The sequence below is a fragment of the Stegostoma tigrinum genome, chromosome 3, assembly GCF_030684315.1.
Source record: "Stegostoma tigrinum isolate sSteTig4 chromosome 3, sSteTig4.hap1, whole genome shotgun sequence".
NCBI lineage: Eukaryota > Metazoa > Chordata > Chondrichthyes > Orectolobiformes > Stegostomatidae > Stegostoma > Stegostoma tigrinum.
The window spans coordinates 127,276,619-127,303,556 of NC_081356.1; the positions used below are offsets into that span (position 1 = coordinate 127,276,619).

Sequence of the window (26,938 nt, forward strand, 5' to 3'; positions counted from 1 at the left end):
TTGGAGCTGTACTCATCAAGGCAAGTGGAGAGTGTTCCGCCACACTGCTGATTTGTGGCCTGTAGATAGGTGACAGACTTTGTGGAGTCAGGAGGCGAATTATCCACTGCAGTACTCCTGTAATCACTGTGTTTATGTGATGAGTTGAGTTGAGTGTCCGGTCATAAGTAATGCCTAGGGTGTTGATAGTGGGGGATTCTATGATGCTAACGCCATAGAATGTCAAAGGCTGGTGATTAGATTCTCTCTCTTTGGAGGTGGTCATTGCCTGGCATTTGTGTGATGTGAATGACCTTGTGATAGTGGGAAGGTCATTGAAGCAGCTGAGGACACTACCTTGAGGAGCGCCTGCAGAAATGTCCCGAAGCTGAGATGATTGGCTCCAACAAACATGACCATCTTCCTATGTGCCGGGTATGACTCCAACTAGCAAGAAATTTGCTCCCGATTCCCATTAATTCAAGTTTTGCTGGGCTTCTTGATACCACAATGCAGCCTCGATATCAAGGCTGTCGTTGTCACCTCACCTCGGGAATTCAGCTGTTTTGTCCCTGTTTGTACCAAGGATCTAATGAAATCAGGAGATGAGTGACCCTGGCTTACCCAAACTAGACATCAGCCATCATGTTATAGCTGGGTATGTACTGTTTGCTAGCATTGTTGATGACACCTTACATCGTGTTACTGATGATGGAGAATAGACAGATGGGGTGGTAACTGGTTTGGTTGGATTTGTCTTGCTTTTTGTGTACAGTACGTGCCTGAACAATTTTTCAAGTTGGCATCAACTTGACAGTGTTGTAATTGCATCCATGACAATGATCAAGATCTTCCAGGAATATTGTTTTTAAAAACTCATCTGGTTCAGTAACATCCTTAAGAGAAGGAATTCTGCTATCTGCCATCCTTACCTGATCTGTCCTATGTATTCCTCAATATTTAGAATAATGTTGTTGACTGCCGTCTGAAATGACCTAGCAAGCCATTTAGTTGCTAAGATCAAAGATAATGGGAACTGCAGATGCTGGAGAATCCGAGATAACCAAGTGTGGGGCTGGATGAACACAGCAGGCCAAGCAGCATCTCAGCCCTAGGCCCGAAACATCAGCTTTTGTGCTCCTGAGATGCTGCTTGGCCTGCTGTGTTCATCCAGCCCAACACTTGGTTATCTTAGTTGCTGAGATCATCTGCCCAGGGAGAGGGGGTGTTAATTGCTGGTGATGCCAGCAATGTCTACATCTTGTGAAGAGATTCAGCATTACATCAAATATGCTAGTGCAGCCAAAGGGCGTTCGAGGACAGCAACATCAGTTTTAACACTAAGCTTGTGGTGCACAGAGCTGTGGTGGTTTTTGCTGTCTTGTGGCTCTGAGACGTGGATTGTCTACAGCAGACGCCTCAAGGTTCTGGAGCTGTACCACCAATGCTGCCTGTGCAAGATCTTGCAAAACCACTGGGAAGACAGACACATCAGCACCAGCATAATAAAGTGTGAAGCTGGATGAACACAGCAGGCCAAGCTTTTGTGCTCCTGAGATGCTGCTTGGCCTGCTGTGTTCATCCAGCTCCACACTTTATTATCTTAGATTCTCCAGCATCTGCAGTTCCCATTATCACCAATGCCAGCTTCCTTGACCAGACCAACATCAGTTGCAGGGTGTAGGCAACACTGAAGGATGGTGTCAGTAGTCAATGACTGGGAAAACGTAGTCATTGTGCTAAGTTTTTTTTGAAACTGCGCAGGCTGATTGGGAATAACTTTATCTTCCTACTTTAACTTATAAAGCACCTCTTTCTGATATGGATTGCTCAGATTTTTGTATTTTTTTTTGGAGCATCAATACTAAAAGGACTGCTGAAATTCAATGATGAAAAGCTGCCTTCTTCAGAACAAGAAGGGCCTAGGCCCAAAACGTCAGCCTTCCTGCTGCTTGGCCTGCTGTGTTCATCCAGCTGTATACCTTGTTATCTCAGATTCCCCAGCATCTGCAGTTCCTACTATCTCTGACATTTAATGTGATTGCCTTGCCCACACCCTGAGAATTGAAACAACAAAATTTAAGGTGGCATCCAGCTCACGCAGTGTGGCTACAAATGAGTGCATCCAGCATTCCTGTTAGTTCTGGTATGCAGTTTTCACACAAGTTAAAATTAAGAAGTAGAATATTCAGGTTGGATGACTTTACCCTTGTTCATGACCAATTATAAGATAGACCAGCACTTGGTGTAAGTCACTGTTGACATACTGGCTGCTTTCATCACTAAAGTTGAAGTTTCAAATGTATTTTATTTACCAGAAAATGGCTGCCTTTATATAGTCATGGATTACTGTGAAGGTGGTGATCTTTTCAAACGGATTAACGCACAGAAAGGAGTTTTATTCCCTGAGGATCAGGTAACAACCGTTTTTGTTTTTCAAATAATATTTATTTCTGCTCCTGTGGCTGTTATGCCATGTTTTATCATCCAACTGCTCTGTTGGGGAATCTGTCCTGGTGTGATCTTTCCATCTGTTCATCACTGCTCTATCATGGCTCTTTCTTTAGCCAATTTACCAATGTATCATAAGTATATAGTCACGCTTATTTTTGTTTTGAAACAACTAAACCAAACATTCTGGTCACGTCCGTTCCACACTCCCCTCCAGCCCCAGCACACCTGGCACTCTACCCTGCAACCGCAGGAAGTGCTACACCTATCCCCACACCTCCTCCCTCACCCCCATCCCAGGCCCCAAGAAGACTTGCCACATCAAGCAGATATTCACCTGCACATCTGCCAATGTGGTATACTGCATCCGCTGTACCCGATGTGGCCTCCTCTACATCGGGGAAACCAAGCAGAGGCTTGGGGACCGCTTTGCAGAACACCTGTGCTTGGTTTGCAGTAAACAACTGCACCTCCCAGTCGTGAACCACTTCAACTCTTCCCCCCCCCCCGCATTCCTTAAACGACACGTCCATCCTGGGCATCCTGCAGTACCACAACGATGCCACCCGAAGGTTGCAGGAACAGCAACTCATATTCCACTTGGGAACCCTGCAGCCCAAAGGTATCAATGTGGATTTCACAAGCTTCAAAATCTCCCTTCCCTCTACCGCATCCCAAAACCAGCCCAACCTCATCCCTGCCTCCCTAACCCGTTCTTCGTCCCACCTATTCAAACCTCCCACCTCAAGCCCCACCCCCATTCCCGACAGACAAACCTCATCCCGCCCCCTTGACCTGTCTGTCCTCCCTGGACTGACCTATGTCTTCCCTACCTCCTCACCTAAACTCACCTTTTTATTGGCTCTATCCCCACCTCTTTAACTTGCCTGCCTTCTCTCCACCTATCTTCTCTATCCATCTTCTATCTGCCTCCCCCTCTCTCCCTGTTTATTTTGGATCCCCCTTCCCCCTCCCCCATTTCTGATGAAGGGTTTAGGCCCAAAAAGTCAGCTTTCCTGCTCCTCTGCTGCTTGGCCTGCTGGTGCTCATCCAGCTCTACACTTTTGTTATCTCTTATTCTGGTCATCTTGTTAGATTGGCCCAATACTACCCACTTACGGTGACAAATGTCAATCCGAACCTATTGTTTTGGATTCAAAATCTTGCCTGTAGACTTGCTCCACATGTGGCAGGAGAAAATGTAATGCTCTGATTCTTACAGTTGAGTGAAGATAATGTAAAAGTTCCACATTGTACATTGTTCTACTGTGTTGAATTTCTAGTGATAATACTCTGATACCATCAGTGATTTGTTACACTAAATCCAGTTGTAATACAATTTCATTACTCCCTCCTCCTCATTTTTGTACAACTTAGATCATAAAGAAGCTGAATTTACTGAGGTTGTGCATAACTAACTTTTCTCCTTGAACCATTATCATTCATTTCTTTATCTTCAACTGTGGCGAGTTCGAATCTGGATTTGAAATTACTCAAATACGTGTCCTTTACCTGACGAAGGACCAGCTCTCTGAAAGCTTGTCATTTCAAATAAACCTGTTGGACTTTAACCTGGTGTCATGTGACTTCTGACTTTGTTGTCCCCAGTCCAAGACCGGTACCTTCGCATCAAACCAAAGGTATTCAAACAGATGGGACCGTAGACGAAAATGTGCAGCAAACAGAGAATGATAAATTGATATTAGACTATAAGATTTTTCTTAAAAAAAAATGAAAGAACTGCATAAACTTGAAATCAGAAAACAAAGATAGAAATTCCTGGAAAACTCAGCAGGTCCAGCAGCATCTTTGGAGAGAAAGCAGAGTCAATGTTTCGGGTCCAGTGACCCTCCTTCAGAACCTATTCTGAACCCTGGTCTGAAGACTCGCCACCAGATCCAAAGTGTTAACTGTCTTTTCTTTCCATACGTGCTTCCTGCAACACTAATTGTATCTGCATCCACCACTTCCTCTGGCAGTTTATTCCACACATCAACCATTCTCTGCTTTCTAAAAAAAAACCCCTCAAGTTGTTTTTAAATCTTTCTCCTCTCGCCTTAACAATGTGCCTCCTAGTTTTGAACTCCTCTACCCTGTGCACCTTATCTATGCCTCTCAGATTGGCTCCATCCCTGTCTGGAAGTTCACTTCTCAACCTCCTGTGCTCTAGTTAAAAAAAAAAATGCCCCAGTCCCTCTCCTTGTAGCTTAAACCCTCCATTTCTGGCAACATCCTGGTAAATCTCTTCTGAGCCATCTCTGATTCAATAGTATCCTTCCTATTAACAGGCCAATCTGAACAGCATGCCGTGCTCCAAAAGTAGTCTCACCTGGACAACCTCAATATGACTTTCCAACTCTTTTATTCAATGGCTTCAGTCATGCAGTCAGGCGTGCTAAATACCTTATTAACTACCCTGTCCATCTGAGACTCAAATAGCAAAGAATTATGTACCTGAACCCTTAGTGTTCTGTGTTCTACAGCACTACCTAGGCCCCTACCAATTAAGAGCTCTGAGTTCAGTATTTACTTCTTTAGAAGTGAAGTTCATTGTATTGTCCACTATACATGTTTAAAACATTTTGCAATAGCTGTGACTCTCCATACTTTTTCTATCTCCACAATTTGTAACCTTTCACCACTTAGAAAGTAGCTTGTTCATGTCCAAATTGTATGACTTTTCATTTACTTGCATTGAAGTGTATTTTCTATTGTTACGCCTATTCATTTAATGTATCATTAACTCAGTCATGAATGCCATATTCCAATGTGGTGATCACTGGGCTGTGGCAATTTAATAACGTTTTGGAAAGGATGTGAGTAAAATTCGCAAGAACCTGTCAAACTGTGCTCTGATCAGATTTAAACATGCCCCTTTTAATGGTGGACCCTAATGAATTTTACGTTGTCACTGCGCTTGTGCTTGAAACAAATTAAGAGAATGTCTCTGCTGTTTGTGTAAGATTTTATGAATATTTTGAAGGAGTAAATCCTACTGTAACAATGTATGAATAAACAATATGCTGCTTATTGTTGTAATCTTTGAGGCCTTGATGTTGTCTGGCAGTTTTTACTTGTGGCAATATTGCTTTTTAACCCTTTTATGTCAACAGATCCTAGACTGGTTTGTGCAAATTTGCTTAGCTCTGAAGCATGTTCATGATCGAAAGATTCTTCACAGGGACATAAAGTCACAGGTAAGCTTATGTTTCCATTGAGTTAAGGAACTATTTTCAGAATTTTGTTACAGTGTTAAGACGGAGAAATTGAAGCTATACTACTGCTGCATTAACCTCACACTCTCAACAGCTTCAATCAATTGAATTTAAAATATATTAACCTGATTTGGGAGGGGGGAGAAAAAAACCCTTCTGAAGCTGTGTGAATTTATACTTGTTCGTTGTACTCATTCTCTGCCATTTCCATATGGCTTCCATTAGTTATGCTTCTATTCAGGCGAGGGGTGTGTGTGTGTTTAAGTTGCTGGATTCTGCTCATTTCTTCATTAGAGTCAAAACAGACCCTTCAATCTCGCTAGCCCGTGCTGACAATAATCCCAAACTAAACTAGTCCCACCTACCTGCACATGGCCTGTATACCTCCAAACATCTCTGATTCATGTAATTACCAGTTCAGATCACTTCTGTATTTTGCCTTTTTAACTGGGATTTAATATTGTCCATGCTGTACCAGGGTCAGAATATGCTCCTGAAATTGGATGTTTGTGTCGTTTTGGCATTATCCACAGGACGGCCACTGTGTGGTGTATGAACGTGACTACATAGGCCAAATAACATGATCCTGTCCAGGTTGGGGGTAGCCAGGAGTAGACTCTGTGCCTGCACACAAAATAGGCCCAGTTGTACAGGACGAATCATAGAACATAGAACATTACAGCACAGTAAAACGAGTGGCCCTCAATGTTGTGCCGACCTGTCATACCGATCTCAAGCCCATCTAACCTACAATAATCTCGAGGTATCATCATTGTTGGAATGTCATGTTACACGTGATGTTCCTGAAGTTCAGAAGTCTAGGGCTGCCGTTCATGAGGAGAGATGCATTTAGGGACCCTATTGCCAGGAAGAGTGCCCTAATGGGTACCGGGAGAGGATATGTGAAAGTGTTATTACTGTGGGTGCAGTTGCTACATCCCATGGGTGTTCCTTCTCCTTGGTTTTCAATTCTTGTTAGATAGATCAAGCCGTTAGGTCCTCCCATCCATAACACATAGCAGAAATTAGGTCATTCAACCCATCGAGTCTGCTCTACTATTCAATCAAGGCTGATAAGTTTCTCAATTGCTTCTGCTATAAGACCATAAGACACAGGAGCAGAGATGGTTTAGTCAGTGTGATGAAGATGGGTGGTCATGAAGTCGTGTATGTGGGTTGGTACCATCCTATAAAACTGTTTGGGTTATTCCTTGCTGATTTCTGTTCTGTCCCTATCTCGGTCAATATTTATAAAGTTCATCCCACTATTAGTGGAATGCCTGTCTCTATCTCCCTGTTTTGAGCTATTTTGTCTTAATACCCATTTGGCTAATTCTGAACTATTAAAAGGGATGGGTCACATTGGTATCCCTCCCTTAGAGGACCTGGGGACTTGGATGCAGATCCGGCAATTGGACGCATTATGCTCTCCAGCATACATGTGATTTTTAAAACAAAACATTCACTGGGGGTGGAATAAGGCCCCCTTGTTTGGGTTAATTTTTATCAGGACCTCTTGATCTTGGGGAAGGCATCTGTTTGTCCTTAGTGTCTCTCGGACCCCCAGTCCTTGACAAGCTGCTGGTCTCTGGCCTGTCCATGAAGTATGTGTAGATGCTTACAGGGGGATTTCATGTAATCCTAGACTTGTCCTTTGCTATTGGTCAGCTCTGCTCCTCACTGTGAATAGGTCCTATGGAGCGTCATTGCTCGTCTTGTCATGAGTTCAAATGGTGTTATTCCAGTGGTCCAACTGGGCTGTTAGAATAGCTGTTAGGGAAGGGGCCCATTTAACCCCTTCTCCTATCATTGCCTTGGTCAGAGCATTTTTCAGTGTCCTATTCATCCTCTCTACTATCCTTGAGCTCTATGGATGTTAGGGGAAATGATACCTATGTCTTATTCCCAGTAGTTTACATGCTTCCTTCAGGCACTTGACAGTGAAGTGGGTCCCTTTGGTCTGAATTTATTTGTAAGGGGACACCTACCTAGGTATTATTTTCTGCTGAAGTTACATTACAGTCTTTTGTGGTGAAAGCTTCCAGTCATCTGGTAAACTGGTCAATCGTGACCAGACAGAATTTATTATCCTGACTTTCTGGGAGTGGTCCTATGAAATCTATGGCCCACTTGGATGGGACTGATGGCTCATTTTTAATTTTAGCTCCCTGCCCTGGTTCTGTCTGTGCACGTGCAGTGCATCTTCAACAAAACTTGGCTATTCCCATTGCTCTCCACCAGCAGCAGTTGGATATTAGCTGTATCATTTTATTTCTTCCTATATGTGGTAATCCATGGTAAATATTACATAATGTCTGCTGGCAGAATGTGGTGGCCTACCACTTTGCCTTCTTTTCTCCAAATATCATCTGCTTCTGACGCCATCCCGTTTATAATCTATTCTGCTTTCTCTTCTGAACTAGCTGCTGCTGTAAATTTAAAATGCTGTATTCGTCATCTTTGGCTTTGTGTTGTCTTGCAGCTGCTATCATTATCACTTCCTGTTCTAATATTGCTTTTGCTGCTCTATCTACATAACTATTCCCTCTCTGCTTGGTGTTTGAATTTTCCTGTGTTCTTTGACTTTAATTGCTGCTGCTTTTAGTTCAGTGGCTGCGGCCACTAGGTCCTTGAGTAGGTTCTCATGCTGGATTTCACTACCATTCGAAGTAACATAACCTCAGCTTGCCCATGACATCATGTAGTCATGGACTACACCAAAGACATACTTGCTGTCTGTGTGGATGTTAACCACTTGGCCCGTCCCTAACTTCAGGGCTGCAGTAAGAGCTTTTAGTTCAGCTTCCAGGGTGGACTGACATCCTCTTATTCTTTCTCCTGCTAAAATCTCCTCTTTCAAATTACCCACAGCACCCTCTCTGGGCCTCACCATGATAACCTCTGCGCCCCATCTTTAACATGCATTTCACATCTGGCCCCTCTGGCTCTTCCTTAACTTGACCCTGTCTTTCTTTTCCATGCTCCAAACAGGGGGATGCAATCATATCTCTGTCTTGTGTCTCCAAATCTTTCATAATTTCTTTAAATGCCTGAACAGCCTCAGGTCTGATGGGGTGCTCCCTCTTAAATGGGTGTACATTTCCAGGTGTTTCAATCAGTTTTCTATCTCATCTCCTGAACTCAATTTTGTTAGCTGCCCATAATTTGGGGCACATCATTGCTCATTTATGGTCAGGATTCTCAGAACCCCATTCCCTCCCAACTGTGGCAGCACAGATACTCTTTAAAAAAAGTACAATCCTTGGCCATCCCAATCAATTTTCACTTCACTTCTTGTAGGTTAATTACAACTCCAAATTGCTCCAGTAAATCCATTCTCTCTCTCACTCACACACACACACACACACACACACACACACACACACACACACAATCTGCCATTTTTATTTCGATCCGTTGGCTGCGGGTGGCTGGTTGAGTCCTGCTACCCGCACCCTGTAACAACTGCTATTAGTTTCTTCCCTTTAGTTACTTTCTCCTTTCATAGCCCAATTGATACTTTAATAATTTGTTTTGTTTTTTATCCCCCAGCTCTCTGTCCACAGATTACTTCACCCACTAGCAGTAAAATGTCATCATACTTTCTTAGAAATTTTAAGTATATGTATCAATCTATCTCATGTCAAACAGAATAGGTTAATTAGCATTGAACCATGTTCTCTGTTAAGTTGCCCCTTTCTAATTCATCTATAAGCTTTTTTCAGATTTTAGAACATATCAGAATTTTGTACGAAGAGATTTTTATTCTCAAGATTCCAAATTTCCAATTATTTGCATACTTGCATGTCACGGTACCTTCACAAATCTTATCATCCGGAGTTAGAGATTCACTCGTGTTTAAACAGTTTTTGGAAGTTCATTTCTGGTCAGTGTTTGGAATTTCATTTAATGTGATTTTTGAAATTTACCCCAAATCCAAACACAATTCGAAGCCAATTCAAAAAGAGAAATTTTTACTGAGCTTTACAAACTAACCTTTTAAATCAACATTTGCTATCGACTTCTGCTTCACACAAGCACACCACGCATTTAAATCACTACACATTCCCAAAATACAGACTAACTTCAACACCTCCCCAGATCTCGAGCTCTAGGGAACAAAAACACACAAATTGCACATGACAGCAATCAAAGGTGCATTCAAACCAGACCACAGTGTTAACACTTCTGCAAGATTCACCGAACTAGCAGAGAACCATCTCACTTTATCTGTTGCTTATGAACACTAGCTATTTCAGCATGTTTCTGCACTTATTTTAAAACACAGTCTGAGTTCGGGACCCCAGCCACTTTTTTTTCCCACAGTCCTCCCCTGTCAAACTCTCCCAACTATGGCAGCTTCTATTTTACTATTTTATTCTTTTCCTGTCTTGCACCGCTGTTGTTCCAGTGACTTCAATATTTTTGTGTTTTGCTTTTATTCCCCTCTCGTATTTCACTTCGTTTTTGTTTTTATTTTGCTTTTTGTTTCTCTGTCAATTTTATGCGTGATTCAACACCACCCCCCTCTGTTTTCTCCTATTTTGTGTACCGGGACTCGCAACACCCTCTTTCTTGTTCCGCATTCTTGTGTTTTTTTTTGCACATTCTCCGTGTTATTTCATGCGCTGTCATTCCGGGCACCCGCTACTACTATGCCTGATCATGTGTCTCGTATTCGCTCCAATCTAAAAGTTTGTTTTATGCCCTGGCTTAGAGAAGCCTCCCACCAAGTGCCACGCTAGCGAGAAAGAGTGATAAATAAACATACTAACTCAGACCCTGGCCCAAGGTGTACCAGCTTCAAGCAGGGCATCCTGCTTGCAGCGCCAATCTGTAGGAGTGTTTTTCCTGACCCAGATGAAGACTCAGGAGGCAGGTAGGATTCAGGCAAGTGGAAGATGTTTATTCGGGCAGAAACCGGTTTATGCAGGGAGAGACCCAAAGGATCTTCCCCAAATCTGGCTTCGGAAGATAGATCAATGACACACCCTCTGCCTTCACAAAGAAATAGAGCACTTTTTATATATTGTGTTGCACTAATCAACTACAGTGTAGTCACTATCCTTCCCCTTAATTCAAACTCCCAATCCTGTCGGACATGTAATCAGTAAAGGGCACATCCATCGACAGTCCCAGGTTCCCATGATCGTATGGTATTAGCTAGACATTGTAATCTCTAGGCCTTGGGCTCTTCCTATGCATCCTGTTCACTCGCATTCTAAAAGTTTAATGGATATACTCCTTCTGGTCTTTCTCGGGCTTCTTTATCTGTAAGGACAGCTCAAATTCTTATTACCCATTGTATTTTGGTGCTGTCTTTTATCACATTCATTTACCCTCTTTATTTTCCCACTGTCCCAATTACATAATGTAAGAATAAAAAGTCAGTTAGTTTTAATTAATTGCTGTAAGGTTAACTTCTGTTATAAAGTTAATTATGAGTGTAATGTTAATCTTTACATCTAAGCTTAATTTTTTTTAATGCTTGTATTATATCCTGATTATGTATTGAAAATCAACTTCTACGATTAGAGCATTTTTAGCTAGAAACTATTTAATATCACTGGTAGCTTCAAAGAGGCAACTATTTACTACAAAGTAACTTTAGCTGCTTTCCTTGCAGTTGCTTGAAGACCTAACCTGACATTATTCATTGATAATCACCCTTTCTTTACTTAAGCTGGAATTGGTCATATCTCAGTCCCAAGGCATCCTTTCATTAGATCTGTCTCAGATACAAACATAGAGCATTCTTTTACTGACCTTCTAGCAGTTCTGTTTAAGGGTACCATTGTATTTCACTGTGTGAGCAGCCTGCTTAGCTTCTGTCTGCCATCTTGTAAGCAGACACGGGCTGCTTACATGTGTTCAGGTACAAGTCACCTTACATAGCCAGATAAGGTCACCCCTACACCCTCCAAACATTTCTGATAATGTACTTACCAGTTTAGATCAGTTCTGTATGTTGACTTTTAAACTGGGACTTAATATTTTCAGTTCCTTCTTAGTTTTTAACTGTGTGCCTCCTTGCTAATTTGTCTTTCGACACCAAGGTTTGTGGAGAATTATACATGGCACTTTGCATGGCAAAGGGCAAGAGGAGTAGAGGAAATAAAATATTAACTATCACTCAAAAAAGTGATAAGGAAACTAATGAGGCCAAGGACCAATAAGTTCCCTGATCTTTATGGGTGCATAACTTGTATATTAAAGGAAGTAAGTAAAGGCATAGTGGATTACATTTCCGGAATCCAAGGATTTTTGGAAAGTTCCAGAGTTTGGAAAGCTGCCAAGGCAATACTTTATAAATAAAAAGGGAAGGAGACAAAAAATGGTCACCATAGGCCTTTAGCTATAAACTATAGGTTAATGTCTGTCATTGAGAAAACGTTCTTGTCTCTTACAAAGGCTGTAATAGCAGAGAATGTAGGAATATATAACATAACCAAAGCAGAGACAGCATGGCTTTATTAAGGGGAAGCCATTCGTGACAATTTTACTAAGATTTTTTTCCAGGAGGCAAAAACAGGATAGATCAGGTAAGAACAGTGGATGCCCTGTACTTGGATTTTCGGACTGTGTTTGATAAGGTGCCACACACCATTACAAAGCTCATGGATTGCAGGTAGTAAATCCACATAGACAGTGGATTGGCTAGCTACTGGAAGACAGATATGAGATAACTGTGTCCGGGGGGAGGCAATTTCACTGTAATTAGTGATTGTGATACAGGGATCAGTACCAGGGCCACATTTATTTACAATATATTTTCTTGACTTGAATGAGAAAAGTGAATGTACAATAGCACAGTGCGAAGTTGGGTAGAACGTTTTGATGTTTGCGAAATGATAGGGCCGGAGAAGAGTTTGTGCCCCCTTTAAATGATTTTTTTTTCTCTTGGCTTGGAGCTTTTAAGAAAAAGTCTACAGGCATCAGCAGATGCACAGAATTCTTGAAATTGAAACTTTGTATTAAAAGGCTGTACTGTTATCAGGCAAAGCAGCATTTTTACCGAGGCTTTTAAATTTAGTCTATTTTAATTTAAACCAGGCCCTGAGTACCAAAATCTAATTAAATTTAAATGTAACGGTATTGACTACCTTGGACCAATATTATTATAAGAAATTGATAGGTCATCGAGGGTGTAAAAGAAGACGCCATTTGAAAATCAGTGTGAGACTCAACTGTCATCTGCCAAAACAACAGCTCCTGACTATAAAAGAAAGAGTTACTGGCTGTCACAGAATTCTCTAAGGTCCTGGAAAGTCATCATCTCCACTGAAGGTACAGTGGCGCTCTTAGCTAATGGGGGGGTTTTCAAAGGAGGAAGGCGTTCCTGACTGGAGGGTAGCGGAGAAGGAAAAGAACATTCTGGAAGACTTATCCTGACCTAATTTTGAGATTGTGTTTTTCATTTATTTAACTGGGTTTATATAGGTGGGATTTGTATCTATTAGAACAGCATACCATTAGAATCTTGTTTTATTTGGAAATAGTTTAGAAGAAATTGTTCTGTTAATTCATTAACTGTTAAGAGTTAGTTAAATAGATTGTTACTTGTTGCGCATGTAGTGAGTATCAGGGATTTCTTTTCATTCAACCAAAATATATGGCAAGGCAAATGGTATGTCTGATTTATGGAATGTTATGCATTTTGTCAGGAAGAAAAGAGCTGGTTATCACCTAAAAAAGGAGAAAGATTGCATGAAACCCCTGAGCAAATGAATTTGGGACTCTCAGTGCATGAATCACAAAAGGCTAGCATCCAAGTTTACTGGATAATAGGGAAGGCAAATAGAATAATTAAAGAAAGAAAGAAGTTGGATGCTGGGGCTCTGTAACCAAAACAGTAACTGATGGAGAAACTCAGCAGGTCTAGCACCATGTGTGGGAAGAACGCAGATTTAACATTGTGTTAGTTGACGTTTCATCAGAACCGAAGGCAAATAGGATACTGGTCTTTATTTCAATGGGAATAAATTATACAAGTAGGGAAATTTTATCAAAACCACATCAGGCATGACAGGAATATTGTGAGCAGTTTTGGGCCTCTTGTCAGAGGAAAGATATATTGCATTGGAGGTAGTCACGATAAGGCTCACAGAGCTAATACAGAGCATGGAGGGACTATCTTCTGAGGAGAGGCTGAGTAGATTGGGCCAGCAGTCATTGGAGTTTCGAAGAATAAAAGGCATATTTTATTGAATCTATTAAATTTAATTCTATTTTTAGGAGACTTGTCAAGGTTGATGGAGAAAGGTTGTTTCTCCTCGTAGGAGTGTGGGGCCAAAGGGCATCATGTTCCTGTGCATTTGTATAAGGACAAGGAGGAATTGTTTCTACAGGCAGTGAATTTGCAGAATTCCTTACCACAGACAGCGTTGGAAACTGGGTCATTAAGTATATTTGAGACTGAGACAGACTTTTAACTAGTCAGGACAATGAAGATGAGGTTTACCATATCATCTATGAACTCATTGAATGTGGCTGTGGGAGCAGAAGTAAATCGTGATTAAGGTTTATTTAATACAACTGGAATATGTGACTTTTTTTTAAACTTTATTTGTCATGTGTGTAAAATTTATAGACAAATTTCGTTGTCCTAGCAATTGCCATCCTGAAACAATGGAAGTAATGCCTTTAACTTCTGCTGTGTGTGTAGTGTTACAGTTCTAATTTTGTGCATGTTTTTCTATCCCGAAATATTAACACGTGCGTGTTTTGAGTAATTATTGCACCCATGATTGTTTTTTATTTTCCTTTTTCTAAACCCAGAATATCTTTCTCACCAAAGATGGAACAGTTCAGTTGGGAGATTTTGGAATAGCGAGAGTGCTTAACAGGTAGTGTTCAAACTGCTTGAACTGAAATTTAGTTGTTAAGCTTTATTCCTTTTGATCATCGCAGTTTTTGTTTGAATATTCTAAATCATTTTCTACATCCAAGAAATGCTGCAAAAGTAATTTTCTGTTTATATTTCATCTTTTATTTTTGAAATCTGCTGACACTTGTAAATCATCACAGATTTTAAAATGTACTTTCACTATGTGCCTTATTACATGTTTCAGAAACATCTCAAAGTTGTTTTACGTAATGAACTAATGATTGAAGTATAGCGACTGTTGCCATACAGAATGAAATGGTAGGCGTTTATTAGGTAGGCAAATGTGGCATAATTTTGTGCTTGATGAGACCTGATGAAATGGCTTCTTCCAGATAATGTCATTATTGGTTGAAGAAGGAATGAAATAGGGTAATAAAGAGAGTTCTTTTTTCACCTGCAATAGTCTGAATGAACCATTCAACAGAAAACGAGTCTAAACATCTGTATTCAAACGATAGATTGCTCAGTGATAGTATTGCAGAGTTGTCATGTGGATTGTGCTCTAGTGAATTGAATGCCAAGTTGAAAGAAGCTCTTTGTCAAAGTGTTTTATATTAGATCTTTAAATATAAGCAACTTTAAAAACACAAGCTCAGGATGATGATAAGGCATTAGTCCATTCAATCTTTCTAACTTGACGTTATTGACTGAGTCTTAAATGCTCCTATTGTCCTTGACTTGATCTGGTATATATTCTCAAAGTTTACTTACCTTCCAGGGAAAAGATCTGTTTTAAAGTAGATTTCTCACAGGCTATATTTGATTAAATATCTTATCGTCCTTTCTATATAAGACAATGCAATGGTGGTCATGTTGCTGAACTAGTAGACCAGAGATGAATTTAATTATCTAGGGATTGTATCGAATTCTACCATGGCCAATGGTGGAATTTGAATTTAATTTAGAAAGATCTGGAATTATAAAACTAATAATGACCCTGAAATGATTGCTGATTGTCATAGAATCCCATCTTGTTCACTGATAACTGTTTTAAGGAAGGAAGATTGCTGTTCATTCCTGGCCTGGCCTACATGTAACGACAGACCCACAGCAATGTGGATGACTCTTACCTGCTGTCTGACCTGGCCAAGAAAACCACTCAGTTTTGTCACGAATGAAATCAGTTAAACCATAGGGCATCAATTGAGGTCCCAGAAATGATAACAGTAAACAGTCGTGTTGACCCTACGTAATCCTCCCTTGCCAACATCTGAGGCCTGTGCTGATTTGGGAGCGCTGTCTCTCGGACTCATCAAGCTACACCTGGTGACATTGTGTATGTGTTTTGATTCTGAGTGTACAACATGCCCTAGGTAATCACCATCCCTGGCTATGTCCTGTCCAAGCAGTTGTAGCTGCGACTGAAAATGTGCAGGCGGACATGCCAGGAGCAGCATCAGGGATACTCTAAAAATGAGGTACCAACCTGGTAAAACTGCATAACAGGACTACTTATGTACCAAACAGTACAAGTAGCAAGTGATAAACAGAGCTAGGAGATTCAACACTCAATAGATCAGCTCTAAGTACTGCAGTTCTGCAACATTCAACTGTGAACGATGTGGAAAATTAAGACAGTGCGCCGAAAAGGAGTCTCCACAAATATGCCCGTCCCCCGTGATGTACACAAGGATGAACTTGAAGTATTTGCAAAAATCCATGGCCAGAAGTGCTGAGTGGATGGTCCATTTTGGTCTCATCCAGCGAACCCAAACACCAGAGATGCCATTCTTCAACCAATTCGGTTCACTCCACATGATATGAAGAAATGGCTGGAAATGATAGTAACGTCAAATGCTATGAGCCCTGAAGACAATTCAGCAATAGACTTGTCCAAGAACCTTCCAGGCCCTGGGCCAAGATGTCTGGAAGAGCGACAACACCTGGCATCTATCTTCCTTACGGAAAATTGCTCTGTTGCCATGTGCATACACAAAATGGACAAATTCATGTGTTGGTGGTGGAAGAGATGAATGTTAGAGCAGGTTTGACCTGGATGGTGTAGCCATCAAGACAGCTCGGAAGTATTCATCATATTCCGACTTGTGCCTTTTGTTTTAAAACTTAGTTCATGCGATGGCGGCATTACAGGCTAGACCAACATTTATTGTCGATCTGTAATTGCCCAGAGGGCAGTTAAGAGTCAAACACATTGTGGGTCTGGAGTGACGTATAGGCCAGACCAGGTAAAGATGGTAGTTTCCTTCCCCAAAGGATATTAGTGAACTAGGTGGATTTTTGCAGCAATTGACAACAGATTTATGATCATCATTAGACTCTTAATTCCAGCATGTACCAGAGTGGGATTTGAACCTGGGTACCCAGAACGTTTCCTGGGCCTCTGAATTAACAGTCCTGCGATAAAACCAAGAGGCCATTGACTCCTCTGAGATGGTGAACAGGCTTTGGGGAATCAGGAGGTGAGTTAACTCGCCACAGTATTCCAAGCCTCTGTCCTGCTGTTGTAGCCACTGTATGTATTTGTATGCTCGTTCAGTTCAGTTTCTGGTCAGTTGTGACCTCAGGATATTGCTGGTAGGGATTTCAGTGATGGTAGTTCCATTGATTGTCAAGGGAATAGGGTTGTATTCTCCTTGATGGATGTGATGGAGTACTTGTTTAACATAAATGCCACTTACCTATCTAAGCTGGAATGTTGTGTTGGTTTTGCTGCCTATCGACGGCTTACAGTATCTTAGGAATCATGAATAGTGCAGAGTGCATCATTAGCAAACATTCCCACTTTATTTCTTCAGACCAGACATGCACTTAAACACAATTGAATTGTATTTACTTCTTAACCATTTTTGAGACAGCATTTGAAGCACACTCCCCCCACCCCCACCATATGTACAAGTGACAAATTTTGTAAGGAGGTCTTCCATTTGCCGGCAGCTTCTCGCTATTTGCTGCTGACAGACGCACTCAAGCAATCACAATCTGTACCCCCATGGCCTTGCAAAGAAATGGTAGGTTTTTAAAATAGCATTTACATGAATGACATAAGTCACAGTGTTAACTTGTTTTATCAGTACTGTAGAGCTGGCCCGGACTTGCATTGGCACACCGTACTACCTGTCCCCAGAAATATGCGAAAATAAGCCATACAACAACAAGAGGTACCTATGTTTTATTCACTAACAAGTCAGATAATGTAATAATAATCTGTTCATTTCACTGGAGAGGAAGTGTTACTGACTGCTTTGTAATTCATTTGTTTAGTGATATTTGGGCTTTGGGCTGTGTCTTATATGAGATGTGCACCCTGAAACATGCAGTAAGTAATTTCCTTTTATAAAATTTTATTCGATGTTCTGTGGGGGGGAAAATGCTGTATGTATTGTTTATTGTAATATTTCATAACTGCATTTAATTCTGAAGCGGTACTTCCTTTTATTGACATGATTCACATATCTAATTTTCCGAAGATATTGTGTCTAACGATTGGATGTCACAATATCTGAGCTCTGAGATTTTAATCCATCTCACAGGCTGAAGGATGGAATTCTGTTACCATTCTCTGAATTTTTTTAGGTATTACAATGAATTTGTTTTTTCAGTCAGAACAAAATTGTCAGATTTTGATTGATTTCATGTGAGTTATGGTCATGTTGTGGGGGGTGGGGTGGAAACTGAACCCCGAATGCTTCAGAGCTGATATGTATTTATGTAAGAAGAAAGTCAAGACCTTAGGCTGATTGCAGTTGATACTTCTCAAAAATGAGAATTGTTCCTCAGTTCCACCCATAAAGAACAGTAAAATTGTGATAAGTATTATGTTTAGACACCCTGGCAGCAACTTTGAAGTGCTTGTGTACAAATGAAGAAATTAGGCAAGTGTGCAGCACAAACAGTAGTATTAACGGGACATTAAAATAATACCATCTCCACAGAGAGCATGCTGAAATTACTACTGGACCTATGCTTCATGAACCACTTTACATTTTAATGGCCAGATCTATGAGCAAATCAATGGGACAGCTATGGGGTCACCAATCTCCTGGACTATTCGTAGATGTCATGATGCAGAGACTTGAAAGCATGGCCCTTCCACAGATCCAACCCAAACTATGAATTTGATATGTGGAATGTCATCATCAAACAAACTAAACTAGAAGAAACCCACCAACTTATAAATAACATTTTCATCGGCATCAAATTCACCAGAGAAGAAGAAAAGAACAAACAGCTCCCATTACTGGATGTAATGGTAGGGTCAACGGGGAATTTCTGACTATAGCTTACAGAAAGGCCACACACACAGATCAAGCCCTAAATTTCAACAGTAATCACCCCAACACCCACAAATGGAGTTGTGTGAAGACAATGCTAATGAGCTTAAAAGACCCTATACAGACAACAAATAAAACGAACGTCATCTACAAAATACCTTGCAAGAACTGTGACAAACACTACATTGGACAAACTGGCAGGAAGCTAGCCACCAGGATACATGAACATCAACTAGCCACAAAACGACATGACCCACTATCACTCGTATCCTTACATACAGATGAGGAAGGACACCACTTTGATTGGGACAACACATCCATCCTCGGACAAGCCAAACAGAGACATGCACGAGAATTCCTAGAAGCATGGCATTCCAACCGGAATTCTATCAACAAACACATTGACTTGGAGCCAATCTACCATCCCCTGAGAAAAAGAACAGGAAATGACATCACCAACCCAAGGAAACCTAACCAGATAAATAGAAAGCGGGACATAACACCAGCACTTCGTCGGAGGTTCACTGATGTTACCTAGAATGGTGACGAAACGTCTGAAAACTAACCTTCCAGCTCAGCGAGCAAACTCACATCCACTATTCAAATGAGCCACAACACAGCGCAACAACCCAGAAATATGCCAAAATGAACAAGAATACCTCCACCAAGTATTTGTAGACAATGGATACCTGAACAGCTGGGTCCGACGATGCCTGTCACACAAACAGCAGGAAGATACAGTATGCCCGGACACACTTGTCGCATCTACGTATATCAAGAGCATATCTGAACTGACCACAAGACTCCTATGGCCACTGGGCATCAGAGTGGCACACAAACAGACATCAGCCCCACGCTAACTGCTAATAAGTACCAAAGACCCATCACACATTATGGACAGAACTAACATAATATGAGATTCCACGCAAGGACTGCAACACACATTACTTCGGACAGACAGGAAGAAAACTGGCTATGAGAATACATGAACACCAAATAGTAATTTTAAAAAATGACCAATACTCACTTGTCTCTATACATACAGACAAGGAGTACCACCAGTTTGATTGGGACAACGTCAGGATCCTTGGACTAGCCAAATAGAGAGCAGTATGGGAATTTCTAGAGGCCCGGTTCTCCACCAAGAAGGCCACGTAGAATTAGATCCTACATCTACACTACTGCAAAGAAAAAATGGAAATTAAATAATTGACTCCAACGAACCCCAGAGTTTAAATACCAGGCAGGAAAACACAACGCTTCACTGGAAGATGATTAGATTAGATTCCCTACAGTGTGGATACAGGCCCTTTGGCCCAACAAGTCCACACCACCCCTTGAAGCATCCCACCTAGACCCATCCCCCTATAGCCCACACACCCCTGAACACTACGGGCAATTTAGCACGGCCGATCCACCTAGCCTGCACATCTTTGGACTGTGGGAGGAAACCGGAGCACCCGGAGGAAACCCACGCAGACACAGGGAGAATGTGTAAACTCCACACAGACAGTCGCCCTAGGCTGGAATCGAACCTGGGTCCCTGTTGCTGTGAAGCTGCAGTGCTAACCACTGAGCCACTGTGTATGTTACCCAAAAGGGTAATGAAACATCTGCAAACTAATGAACCAGCTTGGCGAGTGAACCAACCACAGCAATTAAAATTTCTAACATGGGTAACATAGATCTGCCTCTCTGAATCTCTTAGGAGGTTGTGAATTTCCAAAGTGTGTCTGGGACACTTCCTTCAGAAGCATGTCCTGGCTGCAACAAGGGTGCAAGCAATATTGGATTTAGTAATGAACCAAATTTACTTAATAACCTAATTGTTCATGAACATTTGGCAAATAGTGATCGTAACATGATTGAGTTCAATGTAGTGTTTTGGAAGTGAAAAGCATGGATCAAAAACACAGGAATTTTAGGTTTCTGTAAGGCCAACTTTAACGACCTAAAATAGACACTGTCTGTGGTAAAATGGGAAAATCTGCTAATGAAAATGGTTGGAGTTTATGTGTCTTTGTAGTTCGATTATAATAGACTAGTTGAAAAGGCAAAAACTGTAACAGATGGAGTTGAATTTGTGATATTATCCATTCTGGTATCTTCTAGATGATATGAAGTTAAATACAGTGGATTCAGACAATAATGAAGGCTAATGGAATACTGACCTTTATATCTAGAAGTCTGGAATATGAGGATGCATTATTTACGCTACATTTATACAAAACTCAGGTTAGACCCCACTTGGAGTACTGTGAGCAGATCTGAGCCTCACACCTTAGGCCTTTTGCGGGAGTACAACAATATTCTATAAGAATGATACCTGGACTTCAGGGGTTACGCTGTGAGGAGAGATGATGCAAATTTGGCCTGCTTTTCTAGGATTTTGAAGGTTAAGTGGTGATCTTACCCAAGTTTTGGAGATATTAGTAGGAAAATCACTGGGTAGATAAAGATATTTACTTTGGGGGATTCTACAACCAGGCGGCATAGTCTGAGAATTAGGGCCAGATCATTCAGGAGAGATGTTAGGAAGTACTTCTATATACACAGGCTCATAGATGTGTGGAACTCTCTTCCACAAATAGCACTTGATACTCGAACAGTCTTTGAGCACGCTTGAGGGGCTGGATGGCCTACTCCAATTCCTATGTGCCCTTTCCAGCAACACCTGATTTTCTCCACCCTAATGAGACAATATTATCAAAATAAGCCTTGCATGACTGGATTTATTCCTTTTTAATATCTAAACTTAAAAAAGAAAAGCTACCAGTCAAAGATAAAAATGACTTGATTTGGAAAATAGCTTGACACAGAAATTTGTTAGAAAAATCAGCAGACAAGGCAGTAAACAATGTGCAACTTTCAAATGAGATCTTGGGGACATGAGGTGTTTGGGAAATGAATGTGATTCGATGGAAGCTGGAATTTCTTAGATGAATTAAGAAATTAAAACTTAAAATGAAACTTCAAAAAAATGCGACAGAAATGAAATGAATATAAAACACACGAGGAAACAAAGAAAAAGGATGAGAGACCTTGCAGAAAGAAGTAATTTTACTACTTGTATTCATATGTTGAAAATTATATCATTAATACTTGGAGAAAATGGGGTGATCAGAGATTTGGAAAAAATGATTTTAATTTTTAACTAATGGTTTGTAGAGCTCCAAAATGAGCGCCGTTCTATGGATTTTGCGGGAGTAATGATGGTGGGACAAAAAGCTTTGGAAAAAATCAAGCAGAACAGTTGGATGGGAAATTTCAGAAAAAGACAAGGGTGGAAAATATCCTAGACCCCCATTGGCATCCTGGAATGCTGGAGGATGTTACAGTGAGAAATGGTAGGGACTCTGACCTTGATTTTCCTACTAGCCTTGCCCGACTCTGGAGAGTTTCCCTCCACGACATGTCTTGTTCAAGAAGTGGGAAAGGGATATGGCAGGTACATATAGTATTGAGCAATAAATCTAATATTTCAATAAGTTAGGAGCTGTTGTTCGGGCTAATACATTAAACATCTAACACAGAAATGGGTGGTGTGAAATGAGTATTTGTTCCTAGTGACTGGCAGCCTGTGTCAAACAGCACATCCTTTTGATCAATAGCAGCTGGCAAAAATGCCAGTCCAGCTCAACCAGTTTGTGTTTGCAGATCTCAGAACGCCATGTCTAACAGTGATTCTGTTATTACAGTGTTTCCTAGATAATCTTGACTCTGCTAAGAATTAGCCCAAAGCCCAGCTTAAGATGATCAGTTGGCATCATAGTATGATGCGTTTGCGTGTGCTGGAAGCAAATAACCAGATAAATTCCTTCAGAACAGGGTTGTATCTGTACTTTGTGCATTTTTCATTGTGAAACTAGTTAGTGACTGCTAATTTCTGCTGTGTTCCCCATGGCTATACCTAGCTGATCAGATTTTAGCTACCTAGTCTGGGTTTTATTTCTTATCTAGCTAAGATTAGTTAACAGTTCCTGCTGCATTTTCAAGCCAGTCAGTTCCTGTTTGTCATGAAAGTCTTCTGGCATGACAGTCCTGATCGTGAAAAGATAAAAATCTTTGACTTTTAGCCTTTTTCTAGCAATATTTTAAGTATTGTCCTACCAAAATTCTAAACAATGGATTTGGGAAATTCCGTGAACATTGTGCAGTGGATTTTCCAAGGTTGTTTAACCAGTTCTGCATTTCCTTCTTGTTCATTCATAGGATGTGGGCCTTGCTGGCTTGGCCCACATTTATTTCCTCACCATTATTGCCTGGAGAGGAGCTAAGAGGTAGCCACATTTGAGGGGCCAGTGTCACATGTGGGCCAGAGCAGTTAAGGACAGCATAATTCTTTCCCTAAAGAACGTTGATGAACCAGATAGAGATTTTCTTATATTCGACATGGTCACTATTACAAAAGCCTTTTTAATTATTTATTTTTAATTTGAATTCACTTTTCAGCATCTGAAAGTGTTGTATTTGAACCCACGACCTCAGAACATTAGCCCGAGGCTTTGGATTACTTGCCTAGTGCATTACCACTTCTACCTCTTCTTGAATTGAAGGCTTAGTCTAATTTTTAAAAATGATATGGGTTGTAGGTCACAAATAAAAATTTGTTAAATATCAAGAAACATTATCAGTTAAAGGAAATTATTTTGGACTTGAGAGAAATAAGGAATATTGCCTTCCATATTCTTTACTCAAATTATAAGAAGGTTTCTGCAGTTCAATCCACTGAAAAACAGATGGTGTGGGCAACTGAAGAGAATATGAAGCGCCAAAGGCGATGACAGATGGATTAGTTGAGTTGGCATGAAATTATATATTTTTGGAAGTTGAGTTGGAAAAAAATGTACTAAAATGACATCAGGAAAGAGAAGAAATGCAAGCAACTAGGATTCTTTGTTTAAATGAGAAGAGAGATAAGATTATAAATCGGATGAATAATTACTGTCATCAGTTATGTCATGATCGATTGGAACGTCTGAACTTAACATTATTTAAATTTAAAAGCAAAAGGACAGATTAGGATTTTATCTGTATGTAATAGTTGTTAGGCCATACTATGAAAAAGAATGGATTACGGTTCACCATTCATTCATAATTAATTTCTCATTCTGCTTCAGCTTTAGAACTCTGTTAGATATTTAGCCATGGATCCGCTTGAGCAGAATGTCTCTAAGGTCCCAGAATAGATAAGCTAAAGCATGTCATTGACCATGCCTTCCAAGTATTTCCACTTTGCCATTGTAGTTTTGATTTGTTTAGTTTATGTATTGGACTTATAGTAGCTTGTTTATTTTTGGGTTTTTTTTGTGAGCTTGATTTTAATCTTTTTTTTTGAAATTTAATAAGTACCTTCTTTGGAACTTATCTTTGGGGAAAAGAAAATGAAAATTTGTAGCATGCACAAGCATTGTGACAGTTCTTAGAGTACAGAACTGGTAGGGGCTGGAAAACCAGCCACCCCTTTTAAACAGTAGTCAGCAGCTTTATTCTGAAATTTAAAGTTTCTGACAGCCACTTTCACAGCTTTGTCAAATAATAAGTACATAAAGTAAGGGTGATTTTTGGGTTTTTGGGAGGGTGAAAGTTAAGGCGGTTAGGGTGACAAGTAGGGTGCCACCTGGGGAGGGGTAGGGTCCAGAGTCGGATGCCAAATGTTTAGAGGGTAGGTAATAAGGTGCGAAGGATGCCAGTTGGAGTGTCCAGTGTACAATACCAGATAAGTAGTGGGCATGGTGTCAGCTGGGACGGGTGCCAGGATTCCAAATAAGTAGGGTGCCAGCTAGGAGAAAATTAGGATACCAGATGAGTCAGAGGTGGGGTGCCACTAGTAGAATGCCTGCATGGTAGGGTGCAAAAATGGCAGGGTAATTGATGTGATGTTTAGGAGAGATTAAATGTGTGTCTGGTCTGCTGCTGGGGTTTGGAGGTGGGAGCATGATGTAATTGTATATTGTCAATTGACCTTTCACTTCCTTTAAAAGATACAATAGTTACTACTTCAGCTGCTGCTGAGGTTATATGTTTTGTGGTCTTAACAATTCCCCAGTAAAGATTTTTTTTAAATTTGCTAATACCTTATTTGCATACTCTGAAATTAGAGGAAATAGAATAAAGCTATTTACTGACTGTTATTAAAGACTTTAGACGTATTCCCTTGTCTTTTCTGCTCTAGTGGAAATAGTGCCACTCCCCAACCTCGAATGGTTCTCTGTCCTTGGCATCTTCCTGTTGACCCTATTTGACACAGTGACAGGGCATGGGTCAAGACTCTGTTTTTAAACTCACTCTTGGTTTGTCGAAATGACTTTTCTTTCTTAGCATGTAACTATCACACTTTTTCATTAAAATTTAAGTTAACTGGATCAAAAATGGAGAACCAATTTGAAGGTTTTTGTCGTCAAAAGAGATTGGAGTTTTATTACCTGCTAACCTCCCTCTTTACAAAATGTGCATTTGGATGAAAGTGGGGTACCTCCCTACTGTAGACAGAATGATAAAGGCAGATGCAGTTACGGATCCATGACTTCCCTCTTGTTGCAAGAATGAGTGGCACCATTTGCTGATCTTGAGTCCTCCGTAAGAAGTAGTTTTGCTTTTTCACCACTGGTATCTGCTATTGAAAGCATGAAGAGATTCCATTATCCCTACTGTTGCCAATTCATCTTTCACTTTTTGCTTAAAGACTGCTAATGTTATGCTGTTCCTTTTTGAGGACTGTGGTATCTGTATTATTGTTCTGTTCTAAGTTGTCAGTAATATTTCTTCTCTTAATATGTGGTAATCACTGCAAATATGAGTAAAACCAGAGCTGTGAATTTCTTGTTTCACTCAGTTTTGGTGCCTTTTGAATGAAATTTTAACTCAAAATCAGCTAGTTTTGCATATTCTGTGTGTTGCCTGGATTTGTCAAGCAACTCTTGCAGACATTTTGATTCAGCATTCTCCTTTTTTTGTTTTTTTTTTTGAAACATTTTTCCTCCATATAAGCATCTGTTATTAAAGTCACGTTACAAGTTGAATATTAGTCGTGTGTTTTTACTATAGTCATAATGATTTGCTGAATAGTTTCTCTTACTGACATGTTCTTTCGTGCTGCATCGCTTTTCTCACCATTGCATGCTTCTTTGATGTACTTCATCATGTTGTAACATTTTTTTTCCTAAAACCCGCTGCCAAGAAAGACTTCAGTTTCAATGCTAAGGAAGCAAGTTAAGTACTGAAAGCTGTGGAGGCCAAGTCAATGAATATGTTCAAGAAAGAAATTGATACAATTTTAGATTTTAAAGACATCAAGGATAATGGGGAGAAATTGGAATATTTTCTTTGCAATGAAGTATCTGTCATGATCATATTGAACGGCAGAGTAAGCTCATAGAGCTGAATAACTACGCTAGCTCCTGGTTCCTGTGTTGTCCTGAACCTTTAGCATTGTAATAACGTTGAATTAAATCAAAACAGATCAGGTTCATCCCTTTTCCTATCTTTTTATGCGATTCAGTAGTATAGTGTGTATTATTTTCTAAGGTGTATTTCCTTAGCTTGTATAAGTTGATCATAAAACAGAGTTATGGGGTTTTCGAGGGCTATTCACAGAAAACATTTGTAATTTGCATACTCACTTCACACTTTCTATTTAGACTGCTTTTGAGCGAGTTTTGAAAATAATCCTTTTTTCATTTTTGTTCACTTTTTTTTAAACAATGCAGTTGAAATTAAGCTATCCATATAACTGGATACGCTTTCTCATTAGGTCATAATTCACTTATTCTCCACTCTTCTTCAAATGCAGTTTGAAGCTGGTAACATGAAAAACTTAGTGCTGAAGATTATCCGTGGATCCTACCCACCTGTATCTGTCCATTACACCTATGATCTGCGTAACTTAATGTCACAGTTGTTTAAAAGAAATCCAAGGGATAGACCTTCAGTAAGCTCTCTGTTGAAGAAGCCATTTCTAGCGAAAAGAATTGACAAGTTGCTTTCAGCAGATGTAAGTATTGTGTCTTGCAATTTTATTTTAAACTGTAGAAATAATGATTAATTTTAGGTCCAGTTTTTATCATAGAATACCTACAGTGTGGAAGCATGCCATTCTGCCTATCGAGTCTATAGCAACCCTCTGAAGAGCATCCCACCCTACCCCTACACCACCCTTAGCCCTACCCTGTCCC

At 40.4% G+C, this 26,938-nt stretch overlaps 1 protein-coding gene across 10 annotated transcripts in view; it reads left to right on the forward strand.

Moving 5' to 3' along the window:
- Positions 1 to 26,938, forward strand: part of nek1 (NIMA-related kinase 1) — a 164,749-nt gene that overhangs the window by 5,982 nt on the left and 131,829 nt on the right. For all 10 annotated transcript variants that reach the window (XM_048527489.2, XM_048527490.2, XM_059644881.1 and 7 more), the window contains exons 4-9: positions 2,298 to 2,395; positions 5,544 to 5,627; positions 14,424 to 14,491; positions 17,565 to 17,651; positions 17,755 to 17,809; positions 26,557 to 26,757. In XM_048527489.2, the coding sequence (XP_048383446.2) occupies positions 2,298 to 2,395; positions 5,544 to 5,627; positions 14,424 to 14,491; positions 17,565 to 17,651; positions 17,755 to 17,809; positions 26,557 to 26,757 (593 nt within the window). The remainder of the gene's footprint in view (positions 1 to 2,297; positions 2,396 to 5,543; positions 5,628 to 14,423; positions 14,492 to 17,564; positions 17,652 to 17,754; positions 17,810 to 26,556; positions 26,758 to 26,938) is intronic.